The following is a 20,722-nucleotide window of genomic DNA, read 5'->3' as shown; positions in this document are numbered from 1 at the left end:
GCACTTTTCTATTCAAGCACGCCGTACAGCATGCCTCCTTCACCGACATGCATATAAGCACCTGTGTTTTCTATCTAATATTCATACAGAACATTTTGATTACTAGATGACAGAGATGTTTTACTCTATAAAAGGACACCTTGTGAACATTTCAGTGGTACAACGTGCCAAGTTGTCTTTATACTCTGCAGTGACACAGCAAACCTGTGTTAAAGCTTCATGAAAATGCATAACTGAGACAGTGACTGGGAGGATAAATGTTTTATTACTTTTAGTATCCACCAAACTGCAGGCCTGAAAACGTGAACCCAACATCATTAACAATAACGCTTCAAAAATGTCCAAAATGAGTGGCACATTGTCTTTGTCAAGCTTGTATATGTGTATGGCATCCTCTCCTGTATTGCTGTTTTTATTGCCTTCTCACAGAACATCAGTAGTTGCTGTGCAGACCTCCTCAGTATTTAAAGATAAGAGCTTTACTCTGCCCTAAACCCTTCATTCTCTTTGTAGTCTGTTTCCTTGGCGACTTTACAAAACAAACCTCTTCCTCCTCCTCTTCTCTGTGTTTCCTTTAACATTCTGCAGAAGAAGAAAACAAGAAAAGCTCTTGTTTTCTGCTCTTGCATTACCCTTCTCCTGTTTACTTTATTATATAGAATTCTTGATTCCTGTCTTATTCTTTTCCCGCTTTATTCCAGTTGCTCTTTTCTTTCTTTTCTTATTTCTCTTTCCCTTCATTTCCTGTTGAGTCTTATTCTTTTGTCTGTCCTCAATTTTCCTTTATTCTCCTAGTTTATCCTTCTGATTTTTATCTCCCTACTTTTGGCTTTTTTACCCTACTTCATTTTTTTCCTTCCCCTCTTCCCCATTCCACGTCTCTCTTTTCAATTCCATCTTGCATCTTTCATGGACTTTATTCTTTGCTCTTCCTTCTCTGTGATTCTCTTTTAGTGTCCTTTTCTGTTTTTAATCCTTCCCTCTCCCTTTTTTCCTTCCTTCCTTTAGACTGTCTTTATCTCTTTTGTTTCCTCTTCCTTCCACTCCTCTTGTCTTCCCTTTTGCTGTTTCCTTTTTTATCGCCTTTACTTCTTTGACGTCTATTCTTCTTCCTTGTTTTTTCTTTTCTTCAAACTTACTGTTTCTTTCATTACTTCTTCCTTCTGTTTTCTTTCTCTCATCTTGTCTCCATCTTCCCAACCATCTTTCCCCCTCTCCTTCCACTGTCTCCTTTCTTAGCTCTGCCCCATCAGTGGCGCCCCTGCAGATGGAAGCTAATTTTACATGTTCCACAAAAATAGGAAATGAGAGAGGAAAAAAGTCGTGCCAGCAAGAGATTTATAAGACACAGAAAATCGAGAGCTGGCAATTCTCTACCATGTTTGTGCTCCAGGGCCAGTGATTTAGCTATCACTGCCTGGTAGCAGTGATAGGACACACACACACACACACACACACACACACACACACACACACACACACAGCTCCTCCCCAGGAGGTCAGATGATAAAAAGATGTTGTTGCAAACTGATCATCAGCAACTAAAAACAAGACAAACATCAAACACAAAGACCACACGGGGACTCGGCCTTATTTCTCTAACATACATTTCTCTCTTTCCCACTCTCTTCATGTTTGTCCGTGTTCATGAACCTGTCAGGGAGCTTTTTGATTTGTTCTGCTGTTTTAGAGATCATATTGTTTCTGGTGTGTTGTTTTTATTAGCACTGCTTTATTCATATTACTGCCTGTGGCAGGGCAAAGGGGATGGAGCGATAAAGAAAGAGAGAGCTGCGTGGTCTTGATATATGGCAGGCAGCATGTGTGCAAATTGGGGGGGGACGTCTGTCCAAGCATCCAAGGCTGTGCTGATGAGGGTGGCAACATTACAGTGCAATTGTCAAAGTATAATGACAATTTTTGACAAAATGCAGTCCTTGCTTGATCCCTGCACTTGTATGCACAAACACACACATACTTGGCACTTGAACTGAGAGACAAGCGTGTAATTTATCATTCACTATGGCTGGAAAGCAGAGACAGTGGCAGAGCTACTGGGAAGGCTCCATTCATCACTGTGATAAAGTTTGACTTGTGAGTTGTATATGAAGACCTCTTTTCCCTTCAGTCATTGTCAGGATGACCCTTAGACAGGTAAGCCACAACCAGTGACACTAATCATTATTCATAAAGTTAAAAAACTAAACAAGTGACAACAACAAAACAGATGTTATCATGATAAAAATATAATTAATTGATTTATGACCTGCTGTAATTTAGAAGTAAATATTTTAGTAATATTTGTGTAGCATATTAAATTAATATTTTTAACAGTTTTCTTACATAAGGGGAGAACTATTGGAGCCCCTGTGAAGAGTATTTCCCAAGCACTGTTAAACCAAGCAAGGAATTTTTAACACAGCTGTTCAAAACATCCTCGTTTATTTTGGATGCTTACATTATTTTACTTTGGACACAGAAACAAAAGTATTTTACAAAATCATTTTTCAACATTTTTTGGTTTCTTTGTTTTTTACCAGGGACAAAATTATTAACCCTTCTGATGCTAATAGTCAGTTGTGTGTCCTTTTTGCTGGATAAGAGCCTGCAACCATTCCTTAGTAGTAGTTTTGAACTGATCTCACAAACATCTATGAGCAATCCCAACCCATTCTCCTTTGGCAGATCGCTTGGGGTCCTCCAGATTTGATGTTCTTCTGGTATGGACCTGGGCCTTAGGTCCACCCTATAGGAGTATCAATGGGATTCAGGTCAGGGCTTTGCACAGGCCAGTTTTGGGTCTTTGTTTTGTTGGAAGAATGAGATGATGTATGAACCAGTTCCCGTTTTACTGCTGACAGCTTGAAGTTTTCAGAATCTTCATAAATCCTTCTTTCTTCATAATTATTTCCACTGTCACAAAATTCCCCAGATCCAGAAGCACTGAAGCATTCCCACAGCAACATACTGCAGAGACTGTTCTTTGGGTTGTAAGCCACTCCCTTCTTTTTCCAAACATAAGCAGCGTCTCTCTGGGCACAATTCCAGCATGCATGATCTTTAGCATACGTCAGTCTTGCTTGTAACTGTGTGTTCTGTAGTAGTGAAGTTTTTCTTGGCCTCTAACCTTGCGCTCCATTCTTCTGCAGTGTTCTAGTGATTGTCTACTTTGAGACTACAATAAGTTGTTTTAGACGCATCTCTCACTAGTTTTCTTTCTAGAGTCTTTGAAATCTTTTGCTTAATTGACAGGCTTATTCTGTACCGTGTGGCTCTCTTTAAATTTCTTCATTACACTTTTCAGTACAGTTCTCAACACTGTCAAGCACTCAAAACTCTGCATATCCATCTCATGCTTTATGGGCATCAACAGTCTAAAGTGAATTGTTTTTTGGTTTTGGTATCATAATTTCTCAAGTGACAACTCTTGTTAAAGTACAACATATACATTTGCAGATAATCCTCAATATTAACTTGATTTTTTCCGGTAGTAATTATGTTATTATATGCAAAAAGAAATACTTTATGCTTTCTAAAGAAAACTAGTAAGGAATGCTATGTTGAAATTCCATTGCTCTGTTAAAAAAGCACTTGGGAAAATTTGGACAAAATGTTACATTTTATGAGGTGGGGGTGGAGTGGTGATTGTGGGCTAAGAATTTTGTTTCAGGCATTTTGGTATGTACTAAGTATGCCTTTTATATACCAGTTCAAAATATTGTCTAAACTTTACAATTGGGTGTGTACAAAAGGACGAAAAACCGCTGCCAGAAAGTATTTGCTGAGACTACAACAAGCCACTTTCAATTTTTCTCTAGACCGGTGATATGAACAGCTTTATTATGCGTATTAATAAATGCATTATATGAACACCCTACCACAACTGGGATTTCTGTGCTCGTCAGACCTTTTACCTTCAGTCACATTCAGAAAGAAAAAAGAGGCATGTTTAGGTTAGAGGGCAGAGCGTGGGGATCGAGGGGTTCTACAGACAAATGGCAAAGTCAACTTTTTCAATTTTGGAATTATAATTTTACAGCAATGAATCTAAAATAGTTGTGTGTATGTAATTTCTTTCCATCCTCTGTTTTACAGCCAGCTGAGGGAAAATGACAGGAGAAGAAGCAGGAGTAGCATGGCTTTAGATGGGCCAGTGGTCAGAGATGTGGACCCCCCAGTCCCAGAAGAGCCTAGGTTGGAGACAGTAGCCCTCTCTGAGTAGAGCGGGATGACATCAAACTGGCCACCATCTGCACCCTCCTGCTCATCTTCTGTTTGTGTCAATTCCTCCTCTTCCTTACTGTCCAACACCTGTCGGGGAACAAAGTGTGAGTGAAAGTTATTGTTGCATTTTTTCTGCTTGGACATTTTCACATTTCACAGTGTTGAAAACAGTGCCACTCTCTGGGTCCTGGTGAGGAGGGGAACGTGTCAAAGCTTTTATGTGTTCTCTTGAGGTACGAAAATAGAATTTGAAACTCAAGAACTGAATCTATATTAATTATTTAAGCTATTAGCACATGCCTAATTACATTGTGTGTTGTTCTGTTTTGTTTGTTTGTTTTTTGCCATGTGCAACCAAAAACGTCTTTTGAGCAGCGCCCTGAGTCATTGCAGTGATATGGGTGCTAGTGCTGCTGGTTAAATCTAAGACCTATGTAAAGTTGCTTTACTCATAATATGCCACGAGCCTTCAGATGAAACTGCTACTGATCCTGGCCTGTTGTATGTATTTATATATATCTGACTGGGATTGTTTGAGTCTTTTTTAACATTTGATTATCTAGTGTGAAAATCAGAAGCTCCAAATAGGGCTGAGATGTGCAGCAGGTATAAACTGAGAGAAATGAAGTGAGTTAAGGTTAGGGCTGTGCGATATGACCAAAATCTCATATCCTGATATAAGACATTTATCGTCCTGACAACGATATAAATCACAAAAATGTAACATTTTCTGTAAATTCTGTGAATCTCGGGCAGCTCGACTTTCCTGACATGTATTGAGCTGGGCGTGCTGTAGTCGAGTGTTTTAACCGATGAATGAAACAATACATTTTAAGACATAAGTTGTAACGGCTGCCGTTTTCTTTGTGAGTATTTATTACACAGCGTGCTGTGGGGAAAAGCCTGTTCTAACGTTTGAGTCTAAGGTTTATTTTTTTAGCACCTGACGGCTCTTTTTGCTTCTCATCCCTAAACTCTCCGCATACTTTTTCACGTGATTCAGTTTATTTTGAAAAGCCTCAACAGGATCTTGAGCTTTATTGTGAAACGAGCCACGCAATGGTTTTACCATCATTGTTGCTAATGACAACACATAAAAACAGACACTTGTCCATCAGTAGTGTGGTGATATTAAACATAAGAGAAAGAGAGAACTTTAAGAAATGAATATAGCCACTACAGTGACATCAAAACCATGAAAAAATATTGCTGTAAACAGTTTCAATTTCACGACACCACGAAACAAATGATAGCATGATAGGAAACGACAGATGTTTTTATATCGTCATCCGATATATATCGTTATATCGAACAGCTCTAGTTAAGGTGGGTGCTGTAATGCTTTGAGGATGCAAGACGGAATGAGCTGAGGAGCGACAAGATGTGATGAAATAAGACAAATAACATATTAGTGAGTAGAGGAAATGATGAAAGGACACAAAGAAAAAAGGAGGAGGAAAGGAAGAGGATTTGGGGGAAGAAGTAGGAAGGGGAAGACACAGAGCATGAATAAATTCATGCTAATAAAGCCTAAGCGATGCACTGCTTCCAACCAACACCTCAACTAATCTGTTCACTGGAAGAGAGACAGGCAAACACAGAGAGCGAGCGAGCAGAGGAGGACAACCAAGACAGAGAGAGAGAGAGTTGGAATCCCCTCTTGTCCACTGGCCCAGATTATCTCTGGCAGTAGATGCATGCTGGAAGCTAGAGAGCCACAGCCGTGGCAGATTGTGGCCTTTCCAAGGTTACATTAGGCAGGGCCACAATTGGCTTGGACCACATTTATTGGTCAGTGACGGACAAGAGCAGCCGGGAACCATGGTTCTCAAAAGATGTGTTCTCACCACATTTCAGAGAGTGTGTTTATGTGTGTGCATGTGTATGTGTGGGGTGGGTGGGGGAGGGTGTGTGTGTGTGTGTGTGTGCATGTGCATGTGTGGGGTGGGGGAGGGGAGGGTGTGTGCGTGTGTGTGTGTGTGTGTGTGTGTGTGTGTGTGTGTGAGTGTGTGTGTGTGTGTGTGTGTGTGTGTGTGTGTGTGTGTGTGTGTGCATGTGTATGTGTGGGGTGGGTGGGGGAGGGTGTGTGTGTGTGTGTGTGTGTGCATGTGCATGTGTATGTGTGGGGTGGGGGAGGGGAGGGTGTGTGTGTGTGTGTGTGTGTGTGTGTGTGTGTGTGCATGTGCATGTGCATGTGTATGTGTGGGGTGGGGGAGGGGAGGGTGTGTGCGTGTGTGTGTGTGTGTGTGTGTGTGTGTGTGTGTGTGTGTGTGTGTGTGTGTGTGTGTGCATGTGTATGTGTGGGGTGGGTGGGGGAGGGTGTGTGTGTGTGTGTGTGTGTGCATGTGCATGTGTATGTGTGGGGTGGGGGAGGGGAGGGTGTGTGTGTGTGTGTGTGTGTGTGTGTGTGTGTGTGCATGTGCATGTGTATGTGTGGGGTGGGGGAGGGGAGGGTGTGTGTGTGTGTGTGTGTGTGTGTGTGTGTTTAGTGACAGAAATAGTGTGTCAGTAACAATCTGTCAGGACAAGGAAGGTAAACAGTGTTTGGTCAAATCTAAAAATAGACATAAATTAAAATGAAGCAGTAAGTAGGTAATGCAATCTGTGTAATTTCGTCTCAAACAGATGAAACCCATTTTACAAGCATATATTCTGACGGGGCGGCACTTTTTTTCTCACGGTTTGCACATGAGCACTGTGGATAGAAAAATGATGGGCGAGCAGCGTGTGCTGGCTCTGAGGTCAGTTACAATAAGTACTTTGTGTGGAAACAAAGCATTAGCGACTAAATAAACGTCAGTGGTCCGCACTGTAGATTATTGTCCTCTTGGTCAACACCTTGGCCAACTGTGTGTGTGTGTGTGTGTGTGTTGGAGTGTGTGTGCTTCTGTGCGGATTATTTGTAGCAGTGGAGAATGCAAACATGGCGCACAGCCCAGGTCTTGTCTGAGGCCTTTAGTGCTTGGTTAGAAAGAAAGCAAATGTTTAGATGTCTGACTTCATGTATCACTTCTGGACCCAGAAATGGGATTTGTTATATCTGACTTTTCTCTGCTCGTTTTTTCCTGTGTTAGAAGATTTTCATTGTTTCCTATTGGACTTGGCTCCTCTCCTATTGAGTTATACCTACACAGAAGAAATAGGTGCGTTACATCTCATAAATAGCTCTTACAGATCACTCCAGCCTTTTAACAGTAACATACTCACTGTTCAGGCCACTAAACTAAATCTAGAGCGGACCTGCTGGAACTGGTGTGGTAGATGACGCCTGCAGGGCTACTCGGGGCCACCAGTTTTTCATCAGTATAGGCAGGGTAGACATCCGGAGAATAGCGGCGGTTCCCTCAGTCCCCTGTTCCTCGCTTACATTCTAGCTCTGCACTGCTGACTGGGCCATACTCATTGGATCAGAGAATAGACTCTTTAAATAGAGAGCCAATCCAGATTAACTGTATTGGGTTTAGGGTAGTGTACAAAGTTTGAGTTGCCCCCAACGTGGTGTGAATGCTGGATAAAGTGTCATGTTCCTGAGCCTGGTGACTCAGTGTTTTGATTATTAATATTCGTTGTTTCAGTTAGTTTCTGGTTATATTTCAGTGATTTTTAGATCTCAGGTTTTGTTCTGTGTGTCACGTCAAATCAGTTCTGTTTTGTTGTCTGTTCTTTCCCGGTCTCTATATTTGTGTATCTCCTGTGTCTCCCCAGTCAGTTATGTCTCCGTGTCGTTGTTTGATAGTCTTGTCTCTGTTTCAGCCGTATCTCCTTGTCAAGTCTACGTCACCGTGCCTGTCTTGTGTTTCCTGTTTTACTTTGATAGTCTCATGTCCTTCGTTCAGTGTTTTCACTTTTGCTTCCCCTTTGTTTCATCATGTCAGATTAGGTTCATATATGTCGCCCTCCATTACTCCCTTGTGTATTTAAGCCCTGTAATTTCGTTTGTCCATTGTTGTGTCGTTAACTACCTCTATGTCCTGTGTGTTATCTCTGTTCTCCTCAAGTCTCCTTGTAACTCCTAGCTTCTTTTTTTCCCATTTTCTATTTTATTAATTCTGTGTCCCTAGCTTCCTAGTTTCCAGTTTAGGTTTTGTTTTTCCATGTTTGAGATGTCTGAGTTGTTGCCACAAGCTGCCTCTCTCAGTTCACCCCTCTTGTGTTTCAAGTCCTGCGTTTGGGTCCTACATCTTGCCTGCCACAGCATAAAAGAAACATTGGGTGAAAAGGCTTAGTAGTTGTAGAAAGTACTTTAAGTGCTCATCAAGCCCTCATCAAGAAGCTGCAGAAGAACACCAGAACTGTGAATTGGGAAGCAGGCAGAAATAACAGGATTGGGGCAACTTGCATGAGCCCGAGGACGACTGCTGGAGTTCCAACAGCAGGCTAACATCAATGGGTGAACACAAACCAAATTACTTTTTGGTTTGTGTAATTGTGTAACCCCCTGACCGTGGCTCAGGGGGTTGGGAAGCGTATCTGTAACCGGAAAGTTGCCGGTTTGATCCCCGGGCTCTCTGTCCTGGTCATTGTGTCCTTGGGCAAGACACTTTACCCTACCGCCTACTGGTGATGGCCAGAGGGGCCGATGGCGTGATATGGCAGCCTGGCTTCTGTCAGTCTGCCCCAGGGCAGCTGTGGCTACACCTGTAGCTGCCTCCACCAGTGTGTGAATGTGAGAGTGAATGAATAGTGGCATTGTAAAGCGCTTTGGGTGCCTTGAAAAGCGCTATATAAATCCAATCCATTATTATTATTATTTACTTGAACTACAAATGGCACTTGACAGAAAAAGCCTAGATGATGAACAGCTTTAATGTTTTCCCTGAAAGAGTTTAGTTTAATATGTTCCAGTTTACCAAACTGTTTGAAATGTTTGATTTGAGTAGAGATGCACCTGAGTGTGTAAGTGGGTGTGAGTATATATGTATATGCACACAGTACTATTATATTTTTCATGTAATTGCTAGGCTTAATTATTGTAAATAAATGTTGGTACTCTTAAACCAGGGAAAGTGTTATAGGAAGCCTTGATCTGTGGGTAAAAGGCAGTCGTCCTCCCTGCCTTACCTGGGCAAAGCATCCTTCTCTCCTAATCTGTTCACCTGCTGCTCATCTTTAATCAACTGTAATACTTAAGGACCAGTGCAGCCATCCAGACCAGTGTGGCCATCCAGACTCCGGGATATTATTTTAGAATGGTAAACGGTAAACATGACTCCCCGAGTTGTCACCCCGTGTTCTCCCGATTTGACTCAACTTCCTAGGGTCTATCACGACAGTCTTCAGCAAGGAGATGGCTCCTTCACTACCTCCCTACAGGCTATAAGACAGCTGCACAGGCCTTGTCCTGAGCTCCATTACCTACCAGCAAATTATACAATCTCTCCCGCCCTGAGAGGGAGTCTATGGAGAAATACATTATGGATTCCCTCACCGCTGGGATAATTTGACCATCTGCCTCCCACATAAGGGCTGGGTTGTTTTTTGTGGCCGAGAAAGATAAGACCCTCACTGAGTACCGTGGACTTAATCAGATCACAGTGAAAATTAAATATCCTCTTCACCCCAGTAATTCTGTCTTCAAACTCCTCCAGGGGGCCTCCGTCTTCACTAAACTGAACCTACGAAATCCTTACCATGTGGTTCGAATTCGTGAGGGAGATGAATGGAAAATGGCATTTAATACACGCCTCGGTCACTTCAAGTCTTTAGTGATGCCGTCCGGCCTTACTAATGCCCCAGCTGTCTTCCAGGCACTTATCAATGATGTACTCCGGGATTTCTTAAACTTGTTTGTTTATTTAGAAGAAATTCTTATTTTTTCTAAGAGTATGGGGGAGCACCAGGTCCATGTGCATCAAGTTTTGCATCGGCTCCTTGAGAACAGATTGTATGTGAAAGCAGAAAAATGTGAGTTTCATGTAACTACAGTATCTTTCCTTGGCTTCGTGTTTCAGGATGAAGACTTATCTGGAAAGAGTAAAAACCATGGCGGATTGGCCCACTCACACCACCTGAAAGCAGCTTCAGTGATTCTTGGTGTTTGCTAATGAGGGAGCCAAACATCCATTTGTTGTACTGACTGACCATAAGAATACACTAACCTCCTCAGCCACTGGTATTTCCCCTGTTGAGGTTGCTTTTGGCTATGAACCACCCCTGATCCCAGCCTTGGAGAAGTACCAGTTCTCTCGGTCCACCAACGTCTATGTTCTGAGTTACCCTTAGTTTCCTTTTGCACATATTTAAGCAATCATTATTTTCCTCAGTTTTGTGTTAAAGTGAAAAAAGTATCACAAAGTTTATTCTGCATCTCGCTGTCTTGCCGAAGTCCCACACTTGAGTCAAACTAAGTAAGCTGCAAAACACGACAGAAAGAGAGATATCTTAAGGGAGTCATGAGTTTTAGCTGGTGACAAAAATACCTATACATGTTGATGGGGGAAGGTAATGATGAATTAACCCACAAAGGGTTGGGAATCAACACCAGAGTGGCGTCCCCTCTTTACGAGAGGTGTCCCAGCTCAAAGCATGAAGGGGCCAGCACTTGACAGGTGTGTAGCTGACCTGTCTGGGTGGAAGTCAGCAGTTCTAAATACACTTCTTTGTTATTTAAATATGTCTCACTAAAGCTCTTCTGCCAACCGTGGCATTTAACCATTGTGAACATAAAACAAAGGAAATGTTAGAATTATGTTCCTTAATGTAAATGTTCTGGGAATTCCAGTGAAAAGATCTAGAATAATTACCAAACGTAAAAAGGAAAAGGCACAGATGGAGAAACCCATCTGTTGATTGTGGAAGATGAAAAACCCAAAAGATTTGTCTTCAATAATACTTTTTATTGTTCACATAGAAATTCACGTAAAAGAGGAGAAGCAATATTAATCTCTAATACTATTCATTTTGTGTGTGGAAAGGAAATTAAACACGATGAAGGCAGATACTTCATAGTTAAAGGACTGATGGACCAAACATTGTTACACTGGTGAACGTGTATGCACCACCTGAAAGTGGACAGAATCTTTTAAATCTCTGTTTGACGCTGTATCAGTGGAAAATGAAGGAATCTGTATATGTGGGGGATCTGAACGTAATAATGAATAGTAATATGGACACAACTAGCTACAGGAACCTGTTGCTAAATTAATTAGAAATGTGTGGTGATGGTCGTGGTCCCTGTGGCTGTCCGGCTCACTCTGCAAGGCTTCATGTGTTTTCGCTTTCGTTTTTGCTCACGCTCTCTCTACCTCTGCCTGGGCAGAGCTCACCACGGGCTCTCGCCTTTGGCCCACGCACCTGCAGGCAATTACACACCTGAGGCTCATTATCCAGCAGTTTCCTGGCCACTACTTAAGGTGGTGGCTCAGAGTTTCTCGTCGCTGGACTGTTGTAAAGACTCACGTTAGTGTAACCCTGGGTTTTATCAGCGGATGAGCTTGCTAACCTCTTTTATACTACATGCGCTGACATCCTTAACTCTCTGAGGATTAAACGTGCCAAATCCTCACAACCCTGGCTAAATGATACTACTCGCGCCCTCAGGCGTGAATGTCGTCGTGCTGAAAGAAAATGGAGGAAAGACAAACTCCACGTCTCTCTGGACATCCTCCATAATTGTCTATCTAAGTATCAAAAGTCTGTTAAAGCTGCCAAATCTGCCTTTTTGTCTAGCATTATTATGACTAATAGCCACAACCCCCGAGCACTTTTTAATACTTTTAACTCTGTGGTAAACCCTTGCACTACCACTTATAGGGATGCTTCCCCTGCTCTTTGTGATAAATTCTTAAAGTATTTCTCTGATAAAATCTCAGCTCTAAGGGCTTCTCATCCATCTCATTCATCATCAGTTTTAGACCCAGTTCCAGCCTCTGAATGCTTGACTGTCTTTCAACAGTTTGAGCCAGTGTCTTATTCTGCTTTAAAAGATATAATTGATCATCTCAAAATCTCTGGTTCCCCGCATGATATTCTTCCTTCTCGTTTCTTTAAGGAAGCTTTACATGTTATTGGTCCTTGTATCTTATCTCTGCTGAATGCATCATTGTCATCAGGTTGTGTACCGTCTGTCTTTAAGCATGCTGTTGTGCAACCTATTATGAAAAAGAAAAATCTTGACCCTAATGGTCTCACTAACTACAGGCCGATCTCCAAACTCCCTTTTATTTCCAAAATATTGGAAAAGGTAGTTCTAAAACAACTTCAGGCCTTTTTAGATGCAAATGGTATTAATGACAAGTTTCAGTCTGGTTTGAAACCTCGCCCCAGCACAGAGACAGCCTTACTTAGAGTTTTTAATGATCTTCTTTTAACTGTAGATTCTGGATATTCTGTGGTCTTAGTTTTACTTGACTTGTCTGCTGCTTTTGACACGGTTAACCACAACATTCTTCTATCAAGACAGGAACATGTTGTTGGTCTCAAAGGTTCGGTTTTATCTTGGTTTAAATCCTACCTCTCAGAGAGGTCGTTCTCTGTTGCTATGGGGCAACACTCCTCGGCTTCTGCCCCTATTTATTGTGGTGTGCCTCAAGGGTCCGTGCTCGGTCCTGCTCGTTTCTCTTTGTACATGTTGCCCTTGGGATTCATTTTTAGTAAATACAACATCTCCTTTCACTGTTATGCCGATGATATCCAGATTTATTCACCTCTGAAATCCGATGTGACTGCTTCTTTGCAACCTCTGTTCAACTGTTTGCATGAAGTTAAAATTTGGTTATCACATAATTTTCTTACATTGAACAAGAATAAGACCGAAATCATAGTCTTTGGTAGTCACACTCCGCTAGACCAGTTAGCTGATGCCCTAGGCCCTCTCGCTAGCCATCTCTCGCTCACTGTAAGAAACCTCGGAGTGTTCCTGGATGGCTCTTTTAAACTCGAGAAACAGGTGTCCACTGTGGTAAAAAACAGCTTTTACCAGTTGCGTCAGATTTCCAAAGCAAAGCCGTTCCTTCCTTTAAAGGACCTTGAAAAGCTTATCCACACATTTATTACATCCAGATTGGACTACTGTAACTCCCTCTACTCGGGCCTCCAACACTCCTCTCTTTGCCGGCTTCAGTTAATTCAAAATGCAGCTGCGCATCTTTTAACAGGTACGAGAATTCATGAACACATAACTCCAATTTTAGCCAAATTACATTGGCTCCCTGTTAAATATCGTATAGATTTTAAAATGCTTTTGTTCACTTTTAATATTTTGAATAATTTAGCGCCCAGTTATCTTTCTGATTTACTCCATTCATACAATCCCAACAGAGCACTTAGATCATCCAACCATAGGCTCCTAGCACAACCTAGGACTCGAATGAAGTCGAGAGGCGACCGGGCCTTTGCATCCGTGGCACCCAGACTCTGGAATAACCTCCCCGTTCATATTCGCACTGCCGAGTCGATCCAGTCTTTTAAATCACGTCTTAGAACTTATTTTTTTACTTTGGTTTTTGATTCTGTCTAGTTGGCTGTTTTAGCTTGTTGTGTTGTTACCTATTGTTTGTTGTCCTCTTTTATTGTTTGTTTTAACTGTCTCATGTTTTTATTGACTGTGAAGCACTATGGTCAACACTGTTGTTTTAATATGTGCTATATAAATAAATTTTGATTTGATTTGATTTGAGTTTCTCTTGTGTTTTCCAAGCGTTATTTAGTGTTGATTCTACTTCGTCTGTCTGTAAACAGATTTCCCTAGACCCGTCTCTTGGGCATTTCCTTTATTCCCTGGAGTATTTCCCTGGCAGTGTGGCGAGTGTTGCATGGAGCGTGTTGGAGTACGTGAGCAGAGCAAGAGTGCAGAGCCCCCTTTCCTCCCTACCCTCGGATCCCCGGAGTCCCAATTCACTCCCAACACTTTGTATATAGTTCATTTGGTGTTTGTAAATAAAACACTCCATCCATCTGCTTCTGCTTATCCTTTTCAGCGTCGCGAGCTGTCATATGGCAAGAGGCAGGGTACAGCCTGGACATGTCGCCAGTCTGTGGCAGGGCTAACACAGAGAGACAGACAAACATTCACAATCAAACCAATGGGCAATTTAGAGTTTCCAGTTAACCTGTCCCCACTAACTGCATGTCTTTGGACTGTGAGAGGAAGCCGGAGTACCCGGCGAGAACCCACGCAAACACGGGGAGAACATGCAAACTCCACACAGAACAGATGGTGGAATTGAACTCAGGAATTGTTGTGCAGCAACAGTGCCAACCACCGTGCCACCGTGCTGCTTAAAAACAAGAGACTGTTAAGTTGAATCTTTCCGTCTACACTGGAGTGCGTTCAGTCAGCATGACAGGAAGAAATGATTTATCGATGGGTGGAGAAATTGCCACCCTCTCCAAAAGAATTACACCCACTACTTAGTAACCCCTTCTGTTAATTCTAGAATAGACTACTTTTTTACACAAAGACAGAATAGGGATAAAATTCGAGAGTGCGTCATCGGGGTATCGGATGATTCAAATCATAGTACCATGTGCTTAAAGCTTAGGTTGAAAAGTGCAAACAGAAATACAATTTGGAGGGTTGATGTCAGAATATTGAACAATCCAGAGATATTTAAAGAAATCAAGGGGGAGATAAAACAATATGTAGAAGAAAATGATGATGATGATAAATTAGGACCAAAAGCCACAAAACTACTGGCAATTAACAACATTAACAACACCACATTATCAACTTCGACACAAATCTAAAGAAGAAAAAAATAACTGGACTGTTGCTCACTGACTCAATGTCCTCTTTTCCAATGAGAGCAAATTTTGCATCTCATTTGTAAACCAAGGTCTCAGAGTCTGGAGGAAGAATGGAGAGGCGCATAATCCAAGACACTTGAAGTCCAGTTTCCACAGTCTGTGCTGATTTGGGGAGTCATGTCATCTGCTGGTGTTGGTCGACTGTGCTTTATTAAGTCCAGAGTCAACACAGCCGTCTACCAGCACATTTTGGAGCACTTCATGTTTCCTTCTGTAGACAAGCTTTATGGAGATGCAGACTTTTATAGCAGGACTTGGCACCTGCCCACACCGCCAAAAGTACCAAAACCTGGTTCAGTGACCACGGGATTACTGTGCTTGATTGGCCAGCAAACTCTCCTGACCTGAGCCCCATAAAGAATCTATGGGGCATTGCCAAGAGGAAGAGGCGAGACATGAGACCGAACAGAAGTGCTGAAGGCCGCTATCGAAGTATCCTGGTCTTCCATAACACCTCAGCAGTGCCACAGGCTGATAGCATCCATGCCACGCTGCATTGAGGCAGTAATTCATGCAAAAGGGGCCCAAACCAAGTACTGAGTACATATGCATGATTGCACTTTTCAGAGGTCCGACATTTAACATCGTTGTTTTATTGATTTCATGTAATATTGTAATTTTCTGAGCTTTTGAAGTTGAGGTTTACAAAAGCTGTAAGCCATGATGAACAAAATTATAACAAATAAAGGGTTGAAATATCTAGTGTTGCATGTAATGAGTCTATATCATATATTAGTTTCACCTTTTAAGTTGAAATAAATGGACTTTTGCATGATATTCTCAATTTTTCAAGTTTCACCTGTAATAGGGAAGGGAGTCGAGAACCGGTTCCAGCAGCCCAATTCTCCGGCATTGTTAGTCTGCCTGGGTATCAGTCCCACTTATCAGTTCTCGCACGCTCGCTACAAACAGCTGATTTCAGTTTGTGTGCTGGAGGAGGAAAATAGTGGAGCACTATCCAGCGAGGATATGGACATTACTTTTATTTTTATTGCACAAAAGAATGAAAGTGCGCTGGTAAAGTGGAGACTGCTCCAGGTCAGGAACAACTGCATTATGCTATTAATGCAACTTCACAAGCTCTTCGCAAACACTGGCACGGACAGCATGCTAACGCTAAGCTAGCCAAGAATGCAGAGTAAACGCAGACCCCAAACCCAGCATCGTGACAAAGTGCTGAACTTCAACATATAACATGCTGATGAGGAGTCAGGCCGCAGCCTCCTGCCTGTTCATGTTTCTAAAGCAGAATCACCGTGACTATCACTCTAAAGTGTCTTTGTGCTGGTTTCCATCTTTCCTGTGTGCTGTCGGCTTTGTGTTCATATCTAAATACTAAGTGAAAAATCCTGCGTGTCCTCAATAGTGTGTTTCAGATAATTTTACAGAGTAACATGAGAGTAACATAACGAGTAGTATAACGAATGTCTTTTTTCGGGGTGTAATTAAGTAACGTACTGCAAGAAAAGTGAAAAGTTTTAAGACATGTATTCTGTGTAATATGTGTAATATGTGCAATTACTTTCTTGAGTAATGACCACACTGACCATAACAAAGAGGAGAAACACCTCCAACGTGCACAAACATTTGACCACACAGCATGTAATTAATTTGCATGAATGTAATGTCTTTGATATGCTGCTTAGGGATGGTGGTGACTCTCAAAGTGGAGTCAATGAGAATCGATAAGGAATCAAATCAATAATTGATATCGATAATGGAATTGGAATTACTAAAGTCTTATCAGTTTCCATCCCTATATATTAAACCACTGGCTCAGATGATTAGGCAAGATAACTCAGGGATCAAAATCAATAACCAAGTACTATTAGTTTATTCACAGACAATATCATGATATGTTTAACAGACCCAGTTAATTCCTTTTTTAAATTAAGGCAAGCATTAAACACATTAGGAAAATACTCAGGTTACAAGATAAATATTAAAAAGATTCAACTTCTATTATTCAATTGTATCCAAGACCAAAAGCTCCAAGAATTGAAAATAAACTGGAATGCAAACAAACAATATCTAAGTTTTTAGTTATAAACATAACTGAAAACTTAGCGTCCTTATACCAACTACGTTCCAATTGACTCAGACATACAAAAAGATCTTGATAGGTGGAATACATATCCTGTGAATCTAGCAGCACAATTATTATATTTATGTTTAACCATGCCAAGCACCACAAGCACATTTTCACAGATGGGATAAATTTCTAGATTTATTTGGGAAGGAAGGAAACCCAGGATTCATTACAACATCACTGCTAACTAAGACTGAAGGAGGGATGGCTCTTCCCTATTTAAAAAACTATTTTGATGCAGCTCAGATACACATTCTGGTATATTAATGTAATACAGAATACACCAAATAGAAATAGAGACCTCCATATTCAATTTTCCAATCCAAAGAAGTATTGGGGAGAGTAAGATCAAAGTTTCAATAGAAGAAAATTCTAATCCTATAGTCAGATTTACTCTAGAAAAATGGTACACGGTAGTAAAACTTCTAAAGCTGGAAATGGATTTATTACTATTAAAATGGATATTATACGACAACACATTCATACCAGGAAAATTAGACTCCAGCTTAAATGGTTGGCACTAAAGGGGATTACAGCACAATTACTCATAAGCTTCCAATATCTCAAAGACACATTTGACCTCATGAGCCAAGATTTCTATAGATATCTAAATATATTTATATATAGATACGTGTGAGAGTATTATTTGAGATACAAGTGGCACAACAGTGTAGCTCACCCATTTTGAGGACCCCCATGATGGTTTTTCTTGTGCTAAATTGAAAGATTTAATAAATACTGAAAGGATATTAGCTTGATTTTTACAGGCCAATAGTTTTAAACCAGTAAAAATGGAGGACTAACACAATAACTGAGGTATAAAAGCCCAGCAACAGAGATAACCACATAATAAATAAAAGCGTGACAGTGATTTGATGGGCTTAGACCAAAGATAGCAAGAAGGCTTTAGGATAAGTCTGAAAGGTAATTTAAAATGTGGCAGCAGTGATGAGCGGTGATGAGCTTTAGCGTACTCACAATGTTGTTGTGCTCAGGCAGGTGGTTATTCTTCAGCAGCTCATCCTTCTGAACCAGCGGGGAGGGTCTAGGCGCAGGAGGTTGGGTGATGTCTGCAGGCAGCAAGCCGAGGCTCCCCATCCAGCTGATGGAGTTACCTGCTTGGAGAAACAAGCACATCACTCCCTCTGTTTGTGTGTGTGTGTGTGCGCGTGCACAGGTCTGCAACACTCCATCTGTGTAGGCATGAAAAAACATCTATTTGGCAGCTTTATTGTTAGAGCAGTTGGCAGATAGATAAATTACAATGATTTAAGGACAATACATTGATTTATAGATCCAGGCTTTAGTGTTTAGATGTTTATGGCCATTGTGTATGGACACCATTATTGAGAGTTCTTGTGATTGAATGACAGCTGACGGGGCTTTTCACACCCTACAAACCTGCAGAGACAATCTGTAAAACTCTCCTGACTGCTAAGGTTGCAGCATGTAGCTGCCTTTTTAAAAAAGGTAGAGCTCAGTTCATGCTGAGTAAGCCACTGCTGGAGACAACCACCCAGACTGATCCAGCAGACAGTGTCACAGTCATTTTTCCCTTTATTTCCTTTGATCTGAATCTTGATATATCTTTGATAGTAACACACATTAATGCTGTTTTCACAATTCCTCAGATGCATTATTTAAAGCAGACATTATCAAAATAAATTGTGTGTCAAGTCTTTAAAGTGTGTCTATTTTCAAACCATCCCAGAAATATAAACACTTGCATGATTTAGTGTAAAAGACATCTGCATTTGCATGCAGAGCATCATGGGACACCATTAAACCATAAGCTGTTACTTTTTATATATTTTTAGGCTACATTAGAAAAATTGGCTGCAAAGTGTAGCTTATGCTACCTCATGAGGAAATGTTTTTAAAGTAAGATTCATCAAAGCAGTCGTTTTCTTTCTGACAAGTAGGTATGCATTGGACTGGCCTAGTTTTCATTCATTTATTTGATAAACAGCATTTTTTGCTGTTGCATTTTCATTTTATTTCATGTAAAATATTTAATTTATGTATCATGGCTGTCAAACATTTTAAAAACAAAAATTAAAGAATTATATTGTAAACAGTTTAGACGAGGGGTAACAAACAAGTTAGTCAAACTTGTTACATCCTGCTATTTGGAATGAAAAATGACTGCTGTATATGAAACGTATGTACTGTAGACTCACGCAGGCAGCTGTTGTGGGTGAAGATGCGCTGCAGTTTCAGACATTCCTGCCACTGGTTGCCACTGCCTTCACAGTTGCACCACAGCGACACATCTGCAGAGCTGTTACTGATGTAGTTGGGCGTCATGATGGTACCTGTGGTTTTAAAAGGTCAAGGTGTTGTCACAGAAACTTCGCTGTGGGCAGATCAAAGGTTCTGGATTTTACATTTTAATGATTATCAATCTTTGAGACTATGTTCTAAGATACTTTATGCATTTATTGGCTTCTACATAAAGTTTTACTTAGAACGATTGAGCACGAAATTGAAACTGGTTTTGTCTTCTGCAGAACAACATAACAACCACTTAATGACCTTCATTTAAAGGACCAAGGGATATTGAAGTTCTGCAGATCCTAGAGTTTTCTGGCACTACCTTGTCAATTTTTAAGCCACAATTTTGCATTTTGGAAGTTAGCTAGCACTTTAACAGGCAGTAAAAAACACAACTCAGTGCAAAACACACACACAAAGAACATTTCAACATTTGATACATTACTTTCCATTTGTTCTGATAGATATCTTAATACATTTAATATCAACATTTTTGGAGCCCTCGTGTAAGTTACTTAACAGGCAAATATAAACTACTTTGGAATAGAACATGGATAGAAATAACAGAAGCTAGTATCCATCCCTCAGTTTAGAATACAATAAGGTTTTCACTACAGACACGTGAACAAATATTGTAACACGTGTCTACGATTCAGATGTAGTTTTCTGGGATCATGTTAAAACTGGCACAATACTGTAAGATTAATAACAAATGTAACTTATTTGATACTGCTCTTTCGATGTATATCTTCTTTTTAAAGGAAACCAATCTGTAAGTGTGGGTTTGTACCGCTGGCAGGCTAGCTCGGTTTGTGCCATGAGACTTTGAGAACGATCATAAACTAGTGTCTGTTCAAGCCAGCATGGCCATAGTACTGATGTGTCAGAAAAGGATTAAAGAGTGAGCTCTTTGTATGTGTTTGTGCCTGGGACTGCTGTTTATGTAGAATCATGGCCTTATTTCTCTGATTAGAAAGAACAAAACCTACTGAACAGGAAGCCAAGGTCATAACTTAGGCTTACTGAGAGAGAAAGAATGTGAATGCTTAGTTTGGAGGGAGGCCGAAGCTATAAGAATGTGAGAAACAGTCAGACACTGTATTGTATGGAATATTGATTAAAGAGATTGTTGATTGAGCATTAAATGCCGAGTGTTGTTCTTCCTTCAGTCCAAAGATGAAAGAGTTGGGGTATTTAACAACATGCACATTTGTGACGTTGTGCTACTAATCAGCATAATAACCAAACCCCTAAAAGTGATGATGAGACCCGGAAACCGAACTTTCAAGCAACGGTGAGTACACTAGCGTAGATAACACCAGGTTGTGTGATAATTTGTGCTGTAAGAACATCTCTGCCCCCATCAAGCTCGCCCAAATCACCAGAACA

General features: G+C 41.0%; 1 protein-coding gene across 2 annotated transcripts in view; it reads right to left on the bottom strand.

Moving 5' to 3' along the window:
• Positions 1-246: 246 nt before the first annotated feature.
• gfra3 (GDNF family receptor alpha 3) overlaps positions 247-20,722 on the bottom strand; it is a 79,698-nt gene continuing 59,222 nt past the window's right edge. Inside the window, exons 6-8 of one of the 2 annotated variants that reach the window (XM_082552897.1) lie at positions 19,240-19,374; positions 18,038-18,177; positions 247-4,311 (exon numbers count right to left, since the gene is read on the bottom strand). In XM_082552897.1, coding sequence (XP_082409023.1) covers positions 4,090-4,311; positions 18,038-18,177; positions 19,240-19,374 — 497 coding nt within the window. In that variant the 3' untranslated portion in view covers positions 247-4,089. The remainder of the gene's footprint in view (positions 4,312-18,037; positions 18,178-19,239; positions 19,375-20,722) is intronic. The other variant, XM_082552898.1, reaches the window with a different exon arrangement.

This window comes from Aulonocara stuartgranti (assembly GCF_965226115.1).
Source record: "Aulonocara stuartgranti genome assembly, chromosome: 2".
In the NCBI taxonomy this organism is placed as follows: Eukaryota; Metazoa; Chordata; class Actinopteri; order Cichliformes; family Cichlidae; genus Aulonocara; species Aulonocara stuartgranti.
Note: the sequence above shows the minus strand (reverse complement) of the source record. Positions and strands in the feature narration are given on the sequence as shown.